The sequence below is a fragment of the Panthera leo genome, chromosome A1 (assembly GCF_018350215.1).
Source record: "Panthera leo isolate Ple1 chromosome A1, P.leo_Ple1_pat1.1, whole genome shotgun sequence".
NCBI classification, from domain to species: domain Eukaryota; kingdom Metazoa; phylum Chordata; class Mammalia; order Carnivora; family Felidae; genus Panthera; species Panthera leo.
Window position 1 is genome coordinate 152,908,650 of NC_056679.1, and position 15,955 is coordinate 152,924,604.

General features: G+C 37.4%; 1 protein-coding gene across 1 annotated transcript in view; it reads left to right on the forward strand.

Moving 5' to 3' along the window:
• Positions 1–15,955, forward strand: part of ADGRV1 (adhesion G protein-coupled receptor V1) — a 559,991-nt gene that overhangs the window by 209,045 nt on the left and 334,991 nt on the right. The window contains exons 76-78 of the mRNA XM_042956013.1: positions 1,716–1,833; positions 2,710–2,881; positions 12,217–12,459. Coding sequence (XP_042811947.1) covers positions 1,716–1,833; positions 2,710–2,881; positions 12,217–12,459 — 533 coding nt within the window. The remainder of the gene's footprint in view (positions 1–1,715; positions 1,834–2,709; positions 2,882–12,216; positions 12,460–15,955) is intronic.

Sequence of the window (15,955 nt, forward strand, 5' to 3'; positions counted from 1 at the left end):
TTTAATGTTTTTTTTTTTTTTTTTTTTTTTTTTTTTTACTTTTGAGAGAGAGAGAGAGCGAGCATGAGCAGGGGAGAGGCATAGAGGGAGACCCAGAATCTGAAAGGGGCTCTGGACTCTGAGCTGTTAGCCCAGAGCCTGACACGGGGCTCGAACTCACAAGCTACGAGATCATGACCTGAGCCAAAGTCGGATGCCCAACAGACTGAGCCACCAAGTGCCCCATCTGGCTTTTTATTTTAAAATAATATTTCCTTTTTAACGACATTAGTTTTTCCCATTCTTCTTATCTTTCGCTAATCTGCATAGTCTTTTCACATTTAGACTTTAGAACAAACTTTCAAAATAATATCAGGAGAAAATAGTTTATCATTTAGTTTTGGGTTTGATCATTAGCATATTACAAGTCTTAATTCATCTTACTAGAAACTTGACATCATTTTATGATCGTAGATGTGGCACGGGAAGCATTGTGTTCATCAGAACCATGCTCAGTGCTGTATCACTGGAAAAGAAAATGAAGGTTCTGCTTGTGAAAAGTTTATATTCTATTTGGAGAGACAAATCCCCACCAAAATGACAAGGAAACTGTTGCTACCAAAGGAAAAAGTTGCTGACAGTTTCGGATGCAGGGCTAAGAAGTGATTGCAGTGATTAATGAGTGAGGATGAAGACTGGCAGTCCGGCTGAAACGAGGCACACATGAGACACCAGGACAAAATGGTTCATCACCTGCATGTCCCTAATTAATAGGCTCCACATCTACTCACACTTCAGACCTGCAAAGTAAGGGCTGGTGACTCCTGGAGCTCCCTCATTGGGACCATTAGGTGGTTTGCTGTTTCCTTACCCTGACCCCTAACTTCAGAGGTTCTGTCTCCTTGGAACCCCAGCAGTGAGGTTGCACAGTGACGGGCACAAGTGGTTTTTGAAGCTAATTGTTTGGGGTCATTGCTTTTAGGATCACTTTGCAAAACTGGGTCATTGAGAAATAGAAAGCAGCAGGCAGGAACTGTTTACTGGCATATCTCTAGTCTGAGAAGCTAGCTTACATGCTGGCAAAGATTTGGAGTGACTGTTTTAGTGCAGTGTGGTCCCTTGGTTTGCTCGAGTTTAAACACAGTTTGTAGTATGATGGTGCATGTAACCTCCAGTGTTGCTCAGAGTTGCTTCTTTTACTCAGAGATACTTAGGAGTTCCTTAATAGTTATGTTTTTCTCTGGGGGAAATAACCAAATGCATAACATGAATGGTCTTATAGGAAGGAAAATCAGTTAAATGCAGTTCATTATTCAGCAAATATTCATTAAACACTTACAATATGCTGGACACTGTTATGGATACTGAGAATACAGCAGTAAACAGAAACGTTGCTACTGTGGTAGAATATACTAACTTTCAACAGTAAACGTATGTAAAATGTAAAGGGCTATCAAATATAAAATAGTCTCATCAGAGAGAAATGAGCATGTGTCAATGTGGAATATAGGAAATTATGTTTTCTTTCTTCTGGTCTTATGTTCTCAAGGTGTCACCTACCTTGGTATTATCATTTTGATTCTAGTCTACTTTTAGTAAAGATCTTTAAAAATTGTAACTGCCCCTACTCACTTAATATTTCTCACTTCTATACCGTCTGAGCTGGAAAGATTAGCAAAGCATTGGAGATCTTCTAGAGTCTTGAGTATATTATAACCCTCCTTTTTACATATCAGGGAGTGATCTTCACAATGGCATCATCGGATTCAGTGAGGAGTCCCAGAGTGGACTGGAGCTGGGTGAAGGAGCTGATAAGAACAGACTGCATCTTACTGTCACACGACAACCAAACAGGTATGTTGATACATATATATGTAGCAGATATAACATCCTATGTGTCTGTATAGTATCTGATTTGAATTCATAAAATGGTAAAAACAGGATGAAATGCTAATAGAAGGTCATGTGGAATTTGGTATGTCAGTGTTCGGATGCTGTAGTTGCTAATCTGTGATTTAACACACTTGGTTAATGAGTGTGACTTAGGGCCACCTTGAATATTTTGTACTTCATAAAGTACCATACAGACAGAAGATTATGGAAAGTCATCACTTCAGCAAATTTACTATTCTCTGATCACTCCACGTACACAACTATTTTATTAGGGAAACATGGAGTATCAAAATTTTGCTTGCAACTTAATACTCCACAGTACACATCTTCTGAATGCTCATCACAGACATACATGTGTTATGTACCCATGTACATGGGTGTAAATTATCTTTTCCATTTTGGGCCTAAATTCTCTGGAAATGTTGGTCATCTCTTGCCCTTTGTTTTTATAATAACGGTCCTTTTTAGCAGTAGTGTGTTTCCCTTAGAAGAATTGTTGTGAAAAGACAAAGAACACTTACTTGAAGGCAGGAGTAAGTGAGCATACTAGGCAGAGAGATACTATTTGTTTCCACGTTCTTGATACATACATAGTAGTTTAAGAAATACTTACTCAGGTTTGAATAGAGTGTGGTCAAAGAATGCCACGTAAACTCTGGCCTTGATTTTTTAAGGGTAATGATTAGGTGAATTGGTTACCTTCAGCTTTATCAGTGGTCAAGGAAGTGCTATGCTTTGGGTGAAGAGGTACACTTAAGCGCAGTGATACGTTCTGCATTAGACACAGGGATAACACTCTCTGCTATTGCATTTGCATAGGTTTTGCTTTGTTCCTAGGGCCTTTGAAGATGTCAGGATCTTTTGGCGAGTCACATTTAACAAAACAGCTGCCGTACTCCAGAAAGATGGTGTGAACCTGATGGATGAACTTCTATCTGTATCAGGGACCACAACCTGTACAGTGGGTCAAACAAAGTGCCTTGTCACCATTGAGCTCAAACTGGGGAAGGTAAGAAATGATGAGGAACTGTGTTTTCAACTTCTAATTATATTTCTGCAGAATTAATAATTTTAGAGTCACTTTATTGCAATTTACACATTGGTTATGTGGAGATTCTTTGTGCCTCGCCTAGCCATAATATCTAAATCTCTTTTCTAGGTAACAGACTTGAGACTTACAAATTATTACATAATGAATTTTTTTAAATATTTATGTTTTTATTTTGAGAGAGAAAGAGACAGCACAAGCAGGGGGAGGGGCAGAGAAAGAGAGAGAGAGAGAAGAGAGGAGAGAGAGAGAATCCCAAGCAGGTTCCATGCTGTCAGCACAAAGCCTGATATGGCTCAACCCCACAAACCATGAAACCACAACCCGAGCTGAAATCAAGAAACAGATGCTCAACCGAGCCACCCAGGTGCCCCTATATTATGAATTTTTTAATAAGCTCGTCAGTTGCGCACCTAAAACTAATACATTATATGTCAATTTTATCTCAGTAATACCAAAAAATCTCATCAGTTTTCTCCATTTCTGCTTCTTGTCATTTTCGAGGTTCTTCTGGGGCCACATGCTCATTGTGTGAATGATGCCTTGAATCATTTTCAGTCTAAATGTTTAATGTTTTGCTCTTATCATACCCATAATTTTGCCTAAATCATGTTATATCCATAGATTTCATCCATAGAATGAAAGTTCTCTCATTCTTTATTCATATATGGAGAGAGTTCACTTTTGATCTACCATTCTTGGTGAATGTTTGGATAAATTTCTATGCATTTGTATTGTACATGGCACTCAGGAGACAGGCAGGCCCTATCTTTCCATAGGAATCTGCATTATTCACATGGTATTAGTCACTGATGACTTACCAGAGCTTAAGTCTTTTAGTAAATGTGTGTGACCTTTTTTTTTTTTTTTTTTTTTAATGACTGTTTGGTGATAATTTAATGCCTAGGGAGCACTCAGTATTTTTTGTCCACTACTTAATTTATTACAGTAAAATATTTAACATAAAAACTAGCCATAATATTATGAATGTTCAAAAGTATCAAGGTTTTGGGGGCGCCTGGGTGGCTCAGTCGGTTAAGTGTCCAACTTCGACTCAGGTCATGATCTCACTGTTTGTGAGTTTGAGCCCTGTGTCGGGCTCTGTGCTAACAGCTCAGAGCGTGGAGCCTGCTTCAGATTCTTTGTGTCCTCCTCTCTCTGTCCCTCCCATGCTCATGCTCTGTCTGTCTCTGTCTCTCAGTAATAAATAAACGTTAAAAAATTTTTTTTTAAAGTATCATGGTTTCTTTCTCCATGCCACACACTTCAAACAGCAGAAAAAGTATGCACAAATGCAATTATTCCAAAACGTGTAACTATGCTTAAATCCATTCTAAATAGCAATGTTGTAGATTTCATTTTTTTTTCATTTTTTTCTCTTATTTTTTCACTTTCTGAGGATCCCTGTACCAGTGATATTGATCTTCCCTAAGGTTACACTAGTATTTATTTTCATACCTTCCTGGAATTGTAATAATTTTACTGGCTCCAAAAGAGAAATAATACCTATTTTAGGAGGTTATGTATTCTTGGTTATCACTACTTTGTTCTTTGTTGGTATTATGGGTCCTGGTTCTTGTCTAAAGTTGTTTCACGTAAGAATTGCTGGTCATCTGGTTGGGATCTATTTTATGACTTCACTTGTTAGATCATTAGATTTTTTTTTTTAAGCTCATGCCTCAGAGGTTGATTTTTTTTTTAATACCATATTTTTCTTCCAGAATCCTTTATTCTTTGAACTTTGCAGTGCCAGCTTTACGTTAATCTTGCTTTATCATTCTTGTGACAGGAGCTGGTCTATTAGAGGTATTGGGAATATATACCTTGTTAGTGTCTTGTTGTATTTAGGAGGGCAATCTGGAGGCTTCATCTCATAAAAGATGAGATAACCAGCCTGTGTTCTTAGGGCATCTCTTTAGCTCTTCTCTTCTGTGACATTGGAACACACAGTTGTGTAATCTTTCACCTTGTGTGTGACTACCAGCATTCTTTACCTTCTGACTGGTTTTCATCTTTATTTATATGTGTTTCATAGGTCCGAACAATTTATTCCTGTTATTGGTACAATTCTTACTCCTTCTAGGAATGTTGTCTTATTCACATTTTTTATTAGCTCTTTGCTACTTACGTATGCAAAGAATGTTTGTCATTCTTTAATAAATGAACACATATTTAATAAAAGGCATAAATATCCAGGTACGTTAACAGTCTCCTTCACATTAAAGTTAATAAAATATTCAGTACATACTTTATATTCACATTTATTTTCCATTATAATCATTTTTTACACACTATGGTAACTTTTCTCCTTTAAGTATCATTATAGACTCAAATTCAACTACTTTTTTCAATTAAAAAATTTTATTGAAGTATAGTAGACACAAAGTATAGTTTCAGGTGTACGGTGTAGTGATTTGGCAAGTCTCTATTTTATATTTGTGCGCAATTCAAGTATCGCTATCTTTAGCTACCATATAATGCTATTACAGTATCACTGACTGTATTCCTTATGCTCTACCCTTCACCCATGTGACTTATTCCATAACTGGAAGCCTGTATCTCCCACTCCCCTTCACCTGTTGTGCCCGGTCCCCTATCCCCCTTCTCTCTGGTAGTCACTAGTTTGTTCTATGTATTTATGGGTGTGTTTCGGCTTTTATGTTTGTTTGTTCATTTGTTTCATTTTTTAAATTCCACGTACAAGTGATGAAATCACATATGGTATTGGTCTTTCTCTGACTTATTTCTCTTAACATAAATACCCTCTAGGTTTATCAACTAATTTTAATTACTTACTGAATGACTTTCTTTTCACTCCTCAAATAGCCATGGCATGGCCACTGAAAGTCCCATTAAGATCGTTTTCTGGTCTTTTCCTATTATTTTAAAGTTCTGTGGGCATCTGGGTAGCTCAGTCAAACTTCAACTCATGATTTTGGCTCAGGCCATCATCTCGCGGTTCGTGAGTTCGAGCCCACATCAGGCTCTGCACTGACAGCGCTGTACCTGCTTGGAATTCTTTGTGTCTCCCTCCCCCACTCATGCTCTCTCTCTCAAAATAAAAAAATAAACTTAAAAACAAAATAAAACTCTGGAAGTATTTTTGCTTTATGGCAATAACATATATCTCATAGCCATTCTGATTTTTCCTGATCTAAGACATCCAATCAACTACCATCCAAGGAGTTGATTTATTTCATCCAGAAGAGTTGTAGAGATCTAAATATACGTTCTAGATACACATGGGAGTTGGTGGTTGGCAAAGGTGCCGCTGCTGTGGGCCACCTTACTAGTGATAGAGCTAGAAAATATTTTAAAAATATTAAGTCCAACTGATTTTATCTAATTTAACGTATCATTTTATCATACTTTATTTTTCTTGAGGAGTTTCATTAGCTGCTAATAGTTTCTGTTGTACCAAAATTTCAATATTCAAAACATTTGATGTTATTCTACTTGGAAACATGTAAGTCCTCTTCTAGGCCTTTTTCAAAAAGTTTCATGCCTTCAACCCCCAACAACCCCATATTTCCTAACTGTCCCTTAGGGACTAATCAAAATACTGCTAACTCCATGATGCCTCCCCTGATATCTCCAGTTAGAATTCTTAAGTCTCTTGGGGCACCTGGATGGCTCAGTCGGTTAAGTGTCCAGCTTCAGCTCGGGTCATGATCTTGCAGCCCGTGAGTTCGATCCCCATGTCATGTTCTGTGCTGACAGCTCAGAGCCTGAAACCTGCTTCAGATTCTGTGTCCTCCTCTCTCTGTCCCTTTCCCGCTCACGTCTCTCTGTCTCTCAAAACCAAATAAATATTAAAAAAAAAAAAAAAGAATTCTTAAGTCTCTAAATTTACAGACTTGATACCTTTTTTTATGGAAGTTACTGGTTATATGTAGGGTTAAAACTTATGCATATTTTATCTTGACAGTTGGACTCTTACCTGATTGAAAATTAGAACATGATTTTATTCATCTTTACATTCCTCCCATCATCTTCCATAAATATGTGTTGCATAGAGGAGTTATTGACAAGTCTATTGTGCATTTTATTTCAAATAGGATTTTTGGTAAATTGCAATCTTGACTAGATCTCACTAGACTTAAAACTTGTATCTCATACACAGATGTCAATCTTGTAAGAAAAATCTTTTGAGATCAGAGTTCAATCCTATATTGCTATTTGGATAAATGTCTTTATGAGTCTTTTGCTGACTTCATTCTTGTAAAGTGATACTAGTCAGTTTTTAGAGATAAAAATGATTTTCATGGAGTAGAAATACCTTATTGGTGACAGCAGGCAGGTACAGTAGGTAAAGATCCTGAAAGATAGAGAAGTTATGCTTTCATCCTATTTGAAGGAGGTCTCTACCTGCAGGAGAGAGAGGGAAAAGAAAAAAGGCAAGCAGAGGTGGTCTTGGAGAAGCTGAAAGGAAGGGAGATAGGCTGGGTAGAGTTGTAGGTGGGAGAAGAGACTGCTTCCTCTGGGCTTGCTCAACTGGCAGGAGATACCAAGGGAAGTCCTAAATACTAAAGATACTATAATTATGGATTAAGGGAATGTGGTGGACAGTACATAGGATGCTAGCTATGTCTATCCTTTTTCCTAATGAGGGCAATGCTACTAAACCCATATCTAAGTAGTTTCAGTTAGATAAGAGAAAGAATTTGGTCTCACCTCTTACTTCTCTAATATAATGCCCAAATCATAGAGTTAAATTTTCTTCTGCATCCTGAGAAGCAGCTAATTTTCAAAGCATTTTGCTCTCATTGTCTTCCCAGCTGTCAAAAGGCAAGGTACAAGTAAGAGTAATACACATTCCAGTTTCAGTAAGAGGAAGTTTAGAAGGGTGAAGAAGGAAGAAGGTTATATGCTTAGAAGAATAAAAAAATTATTTCCAGAATGTATGGTTAGCTTCTAATACACATTTTAACATCTCACATTTTGTGACTAGAAGGAAACTTCTTACCATTCCAGTTCAAGTTCTTCTTTTTATGTATGATAAACTGATACCTAGAGATGTAAATGAGACTGATTCAGTGACCATGTTCTTCTCTAGTAGGCTTTGAGAGATTATTTGGAGGTCCTAGCAGACCTAAGAACCAACCATCTCCTCGTTTTTAAATAAAGAACAGGCTTCAAGGGTACTGAACTTATTTAGGAAAGTAGTGGTAAGAGTTTACGCTCTGATGATAGAACACCTGGGTTCAAATCTTAGCTCTTCCCTCAATTAGCTCAGTGACATTAGGCAAGTTGCTTAGCCTTCCTGAGCCTCCCGTGTTTGCTGAGGTTAATAATAGCATTGTTAATGGAAAAAAGACAGTCTCTTTAACAAACGGTGCTGGGAGAACTGGACAGCAACATGCAGAAGAATGAAACTAGACCACTTTCTTACACCATTCACAAAAATAAACTCAACTGGATGAAGGACCTGAATGTGAGACAGGAAACCATCAAAACCCTAGAGGAGAAAGCAGGAAAAGACCTCTCTGACCTCAGCCACAGCAATTTCTTACTTGACACATCCCCAAAGGCAAGGGAATTAAAAGCAAAAATGAACTATTGGGACCTCTTGAAGATAAAAAGCTTCTGCACAGCAAAGGAAACAATCAGCAAAACTAAAAGACAACCAACGGAATGGGAAAAGATATTTGCAAATGACATATCAGACAAAGGGCTAGTATCCAAAATCTATAAAGAGCTCACCAAACTCCACACCAAAAACAAATAATCCAGTGAAGACATGGGCAGAAAACATGAATAGACATTTCTCTAAAGAAGACATCCAGATGGCCAACAGGCACATGAAAAGATGCTCAACATTGCTCCTTATCAGGGAAATACAAATCAAAACCACACTCAGATATCACCTCACGCCAGCCAGAGTGGCCAAAATGAACAAATCAGGAGACTATAGATGCTGGCGAGAATGTGGACAAACGGGAACCCTCTTGCACTGTTGGTGGGAATGCAAACTGGTGCAGCCACTCTGGAAAACAGTGTGGAGGTTCCTCAAAAAATTAAAAATAGACCTACCCTATGACCCAGCAGTGGCACTGCTAGGAATTTACCCAAGGGATACAGGAGTACTGATGCATAGGGGCACTTGTACCCCAATGTTTATAGCAGCACTCTCAACAATAGCCAAATTATGGAAAGAGCCTAAATGTCCATCAACTGATGAATGGATAAAGAAATTGTGGTTTGTATACACAATGGAGTACTATGTGGCAATGAGAAAGAATGAAATATGGCCCTTTGTAGCAACGTGGATGGAACTGGAGAGTGTGATGCTAAGTGAAATAAGCCATACAGAGAAAGACAGATACCATATGTTTTCACTCTTATGTGGATCCTGAGAAACTTAACAGAAACCCATGGGGGAGGGGAAGGAAAAAAAAGAGGTTAGAGTGGGAGAGAGCCAAAGCATAAGAGACTCTTAAAACCTGAGAACAAACTGAGGGTTGATGGGGGGTGGGAGGGTGGGGAGGATAGGTGATGGGTATTGAAGAGGGCATTTTTTGGGATGAGCACTGGGTGTTGTATGGAAACCAGTTTGACAATAAATTTCATATATTAAAAAATAAATAAATACACATTAAAAAAATAAAAAAAATAATAGCATTGTTAGATTAAATGAGATCGTGAATGAGAGAGGTTCCTTGCACAGTTCTTGGAATGAGTTGGCTCTTCATTAAGAGAAGGTTGTATTATTGTTATTCAGAGTGGGTGGGAATAGAGCCTGAGGCAATTCAGTGACTTGAGAAGTAGTTGCATCAGCACTAGTGGTTAGAGAGTTATTAAAACAATGCAAACCTAACACTGTGGAATGACATCCATGGAGTGATTTCACCGACTGATGGTGGTTTCTACTAAATTCATTTGAGTCCCCCGACCCCCAGCATAAAGTTTTTCTACTCCATCATATCTCTAGTTATCACTTCTACAGTTATTCAGTACTACTTTCATTTTGAAGTTACGAAGAATTTAAGTAACTTTCCTTAGTAAGTTACTTGCCCAAGATTAGAACATGTCGTTTGAATTCCAGACCATTTCCCCTTCCCCTGCTGCTGTACTTAATGGTTCTATGTTAGCAAAATGTGTAAAGGTGATAGTTAAATCACTTAGGAGGCATACTCTTAACCCACAAAATCTGTTTAAAGTAAACAGATCTAAACATTTGTTGGAAATATTTTTTAAAAATATTTAAGTAAGATATTATTTTATTACTAGTTTGTCTGCTTCTGAGCAGATCTGGGCCCATGGAAAATAATTTTATAGTAGTTAAGCAAAACCTTACCCTGGAATGCTTCTGACCTGATGAAGAAAGGAACTTTTGGCCATTACACATGTAATGGGTTCTTGTGAAGTCTCCACGTCATGTTTAAGTCTAGAGAAGTTCAGATATGATCTGCAATTTTTGGATTCTGTATATAATTCAGGCAGATTGTTTGAGTAGAGTATTTTATAAGACTGGAAGATTCATTTTGTCTCTGGTCTAATTATGTGCTGGCACCCATCTGTACACTGTTCATTTTAGATGGTTCTTAGATTATAACATACTCTTTTGACTCTGAGTGGTTATAAGTAATGTTGTAATCATCATCATAAAGCAAAGAAATACTTTGCTAGAAAATAAAGACAAGAGTCTGTGTTGGAATGTGATATGCTGACATCCTGGACTAAATGAAATGTTTGTGAACTCAAGTTTACTTGACCATTAGGGAATAATAATTCCTGACGATAGTTACCCGTACTTTTCTAGTGTTTTAGTTTATTGTGTTTGCCAAATTTAGTTTCTCGAAGGTGGGAAAAGTACTGTTCTCTCTATATTTCAATACTACTGACAGTTGATCAGGGAAAGTAAAAGAATGATATATGCCATGGGGAAGCTAAATATATTTCTTCAGATAATAAAATGAGATTAAGTTCATTTACTGGGTGACTAAGATTCAACTTTCCCTTCGATGGTACTAAAGTTCATCTTACTGCTTCATGACATAATGATTCTCATTAAAATGATCACAAAACAAAGGATGAAAAAAGCCCCTGGTAGGTAAAAACAATGCATTATGTCAAATTAGACAATGACACATTTAGCTGTGAAATGTATTGGCTTAGCTTCTTAGAGTTATGCCATGTACTGCTAAGATTTTTAGATTACAGTGAAAGAGTGAATAAGTAAAAACAGGTGAGTGACAGTACGTTACAAAATGGATTCAGGCTCTAGAGAATAAATTTTTTGAGATTGTTAAGAAGAACTGAGATGAAACATGACAAACTATAACTCAACAGACTAAATTTAGACTTACTTGATACTGAATTTGGGAAAATTTTTAAAAATACATAAGATTACAGAATTGACTGTTATCAATATTTGGTCATATTTCTGTATAACCTTTTAAAAATGAAACCTTACAAAAGTTGAAGCTCTCTATTTCCTTTATTCCCAGCATGATTCTACAGCTCCATGCCCTGCCTATCCCCAACCCAACCCCTCTACCTGAGCCAACTACTGTCACAGTGAAATTTGGGGATTTTTAAAAAATTTCATAGTAAGGTTTTTGTCATTTATTATTTTATTTTAATTTTTTTTGAGTATTGCTGACACACATTAATTAATGCTGACACATTAATTTCAGGTATACAACATAGTGACTCAACGTCTGTATACATTATGCTGTGCTCACAAGCTTAGCTACCATACATCACCATTCAACACCACCACAGTACCACTGACTGTATTCCCTGTGCTGTGCCTTTTATTCCCATGACTTATTCCTTCCATAACTAGGAGCCTATTTTACTTTCAAATCCTTACGTAAATGTGTATCCATTAACACTATGTAGTAAGCTTTATCTAATTTTATACTTTACGCTTATTGTATCATGCTATACATATCATTATGTAACTTGATTTTTTTTACTTAGTAGCATATTTCTAGATCCATCTATGTTGAAAAGTATTGAAATGGTTCATTCCTTTTAACTACTAAATAGCATTTCATTGTAGGAATGTTTATCTTTTTGCTTATTGAAGTACACATAGGTTGTCTCCTGATACTGATGTCCTAGTAAGAAGCTCACCCAGGAGAGTAAAGGTGTTTCTTAAAGAAAAACCAAAACCATAAACCCTCTTGTAATCTAACATAAGAATTTGATCCTGTAATTCTACAGACTGTATCTCCAGATGTGTTTGTTTTTATAATTATGCACATAAATACTATTTCTGAACATCATCATTATGTAAAAATAGAAACATATTAGTAATCATCCTTTTTTCTTTTTCTAATTGTCAGATACCTCGAGTTGAAATGCATTTTTTTGTGGAATTGTATGAAGTAAGTGCTGGGGCAGCAATAAACAATAGTGCCAGATTTGCACAAATTAAATTCTTACGGAGTGAGAAACCTCAAAGCCTCGTGTATTTTTCTGTGGGTTCTCGACTGCCAGTGGCTCATAAGAAGGCCACTTTAATCAGTTTGCAGGTGGCCAGAGATGCTGGGACAGGACTAATGATGTCTGTTAACTTCAGTACCCAGGTGAGCATGGAATATATATCAACCCACATTATGGTTTCCTTCTTTATTTGTAACATATGTCATAAAAAGAATAATCGATATAGTATTTTCTCATGATACCATTTTAATTCACTGTATTTATTACATTAAGCTTTGTCCTTGGAATAGTTCGGCTTCACTTAGGTCATGTTCTAAAGTGATAGTCTTTTATACTTCTTTTTTTGAAAAAGGTGATAATACAATGCAAAGTGTCTTACATAAAACGGTTCTATAAAATCTCTAGAGAGTTAGAATTTTTTCAGAATGTAACTGAGAAAGACCAGAAACAAAAAGTAAGAGTCTTTGTTATGTTCTGTATCTGAACTGGTTGAAAATTTACTTCTCCAAAACTTCATGCTCTATTTGACCTTTAGGTTTCTTTAAATCCATAAGTTCATGAGGTCTCGCTGCCACTTTTCACAGCCCTCCTACTGGGGAGAAGGGAGGGAGTAGGTGCGTTCCCAGAGACTCAGAAAAGCCGTGTGGTTAACACTCAGTGACCAGACCCTGGGATTGGTCCAGACAGCATCATACACCTTTCCGGCATTATTCTTTAAATTTTGTCTTAGTAGCAAAACACTAATACATGAAAACAAAAGAGTGTATCTGCTCTGCCTGAAGCACAGTTGTGGGGGTTAGAGTGTGCCCACTGTAGCCCTCCTTTTTTTTTTTTCCTTCACTCATCGAACTCGACAAAATCCACAATTTGAAAACCATCATTCTGCTCACAGCTGCCATTTCCCCTGTTTCAAGATTCCAAACCTGGTGACCCTTTAGGCCTCGCAGTTTCAAAAGTGGTTGCTGTTGTTGCTGTTTTTACAAAGTGCCCCAGACCGTGTACTTGGTTGGATCACTCTTGGGTGGCTTAAACATGTAGAACATTCTGTGCTTAAAGTACAATTTATGTGTAGCCAGTTTCTGTAGCCATCATGTGAGTCAGGGATGAGAGATGAAACTCAGAACTGTGGGTGGTGAGCTGTCTGAAGTTTGCCAGGCAGAAAAGCTTGTCTTTATGACAGAGTCCATAGCTTGGCAAACAAGAAGATGAAACTCTATCATACGAAACTCTGGAAATAAACTCCATTCTGTGGGGCATCTTTGTGGCTCAGTCGGTTAAGCATCTGACTCTTGGTTTCAGCGCAGGTCATGATCTCACGGTTTGTGAGTTCGAGCCCCTCGTCGAGCTCTGCATTGACAGACAGCATGCAGCTTGCTTGGGATTTTCTCTCTCTCTCCGCCCCTCCCCCGCTTGAGTTTCCGCACTCTCTCTCTGTGTGTCTCTCTCTCTCAAAGAAATAAATAATAAAAAATCAACATTTTAAGAAAAGAAAGAAACTTCATTCTAAATAGGCTCAAAGTGGTATGGACACAAAGTGAGGTATTTTGATTCATGGTGGGAAGATTTTAGTATTTTTTTTCTTTTGAGCATTTAAGTAAGATAGAAGGAAGAATGGGGGAAAATACGTGTTTCATTCTCTTCTTCTCCAGTGAGATAGATACCATCATATGCTCGCCACTTTGTAGATTAGAAGAAGAGAGACTGGAGAACAAGAACAGATGATAAAGAGATGTGAGGCACATTTTAAACTAGTTCAATGTGCTCAAATGACAGTGTAAGGTTGAAGTTTCCAAAATAAGAATCTGAATGCCAGCTTATCTATCACATTCATTTATATTCTTTCTCGATTCACCATAAATGATTCCTTGAAAAACACATGCTGTCACTGGCATGTAACTCATAGCATTTTTATGACCACTATGAAAATCAACATGAAGGATCCCTGTTGTGTTGAAAATGTTCTGTATGTTGACTATATTCACGTCAATATCCTAGATATATTATTGTTATGGAAGATGTTACTAAAGAGTGACCTGGAATAAAGGGTGCGGGGGATCACTCTTTATTACATCTCATAACTGCATGTGAATCTGCAGTTATCTCAAAATTAAAAAATGTAATTTAAAAACAGAAAGGAAAGTCTCACCTTTCTGGTACTTTATTTTCCTATTCCTTCATTGCCACTGCATTTTGTCTCTCTGAATGCTGACATAAGTAGAAGACAGAAACCTAAAATTCTATTTTCTAGTAGCTGGCAAGGATGAGAAAATAATTATGGACTAAGTTACTATACTGTTACAAAGATACCAATTTTCATTTTACTTTAGATAGATTATAATAATATAGTCAAATAGCTGTAGCATGCATACTTTTGGTGGGTCAGCATTCTCTGTACATAAATACTATCATCTTAACATAAGCTCCTTTATATCTATGTATTTGTGACATAAAGTTAAGGGATATAAAGATATGAGAGAGTGAAAACATCACCAATTCCAGTTATTTTTAGATAGGCCTATAGCTGTGTTTTGCATGAAGTAATGCAGAAATGTCCCATCTCTTCTCTTTGCCTCCATGTTCACCCCCTGCTCTAGCCTGTGCACAAGAGCCAGAACACTCAGGAAAATATGAGAAAATATGAGATAAAAATGAGATAAACTGCTGGAATCCCCAGTGTCTTCCTGCCATTCTCTGTATAATGGATGTACATGGTCTGACCCTGCCCACCTCTCTCATGTCAGCTTCTTCTCATTTCATCCTTCTGATCACACTGGCTTCCTGGTTCTTCATCTGACATTTTAAGATGGTTCCCATCTCAGGACTTTTGCAATATTTCCCGTCAGATCCCTTATGGCTTGTTTGCTTATGTCACTGAGGTCTCTGCTTACATATCACATAAGGATCTTCTATGACCAGCCTTCTTTAAAATAGTAGCCTTACCCTCACCCTGTATCCCCTTGTGTAGTCTTATTTCTCTTCAAAAAATTCATCTTCATGTAAAATTATGTTGTTGATTCTCTAACTTTTGTACTACCTATATCTTCTGCTAGAACAGGTTCCATGAATGCAGGTGTTCTGTGTTCACATCTGCATCCACAGTTTTCTAGCACACACGAGGGTTTAATATTTGTTTGCTCAGTCGTGAATGAATGTACATTACCTTTTCTTTCCTAAGTTCTCAGGCTTCACTTAAAAATAAAAAATCCTTTAATAACCATAATTTGGAGAAAATCAGAAGTACATATGGCCAGGACCTAATATTCTTCAGGGCATTTTCATATCTTAAGTGTAACCAACAAGAGACCAATTTTTTCTGCCTCCTCCTTCTTCCCCTCTTCCTTCTTTGTACTCCTCCAAACTCCATCCTCCCAAATTTTTTAGGTGAGAAGGAAGATATAAATATTCTCTCATTTCCTACATACTTCTATTATGCAGCATGAATTATTTAAAGCACAGTTTTCAGGGGCAGTTGGGTGGCTGAGTCAGTTAAGTGTCCGACTCCGGCTCAGATCGTGATCTCGCCGTTCCTGAGTTCAACTCCTGCGTCGGGCTCTGTGCTGACAGCTCAGAGCCTGGAGCCTGGTTTGAATTCTGTGATTCCCTCTTTCTCTGCCCCTCCACCGCTCATACTCTGTCTCT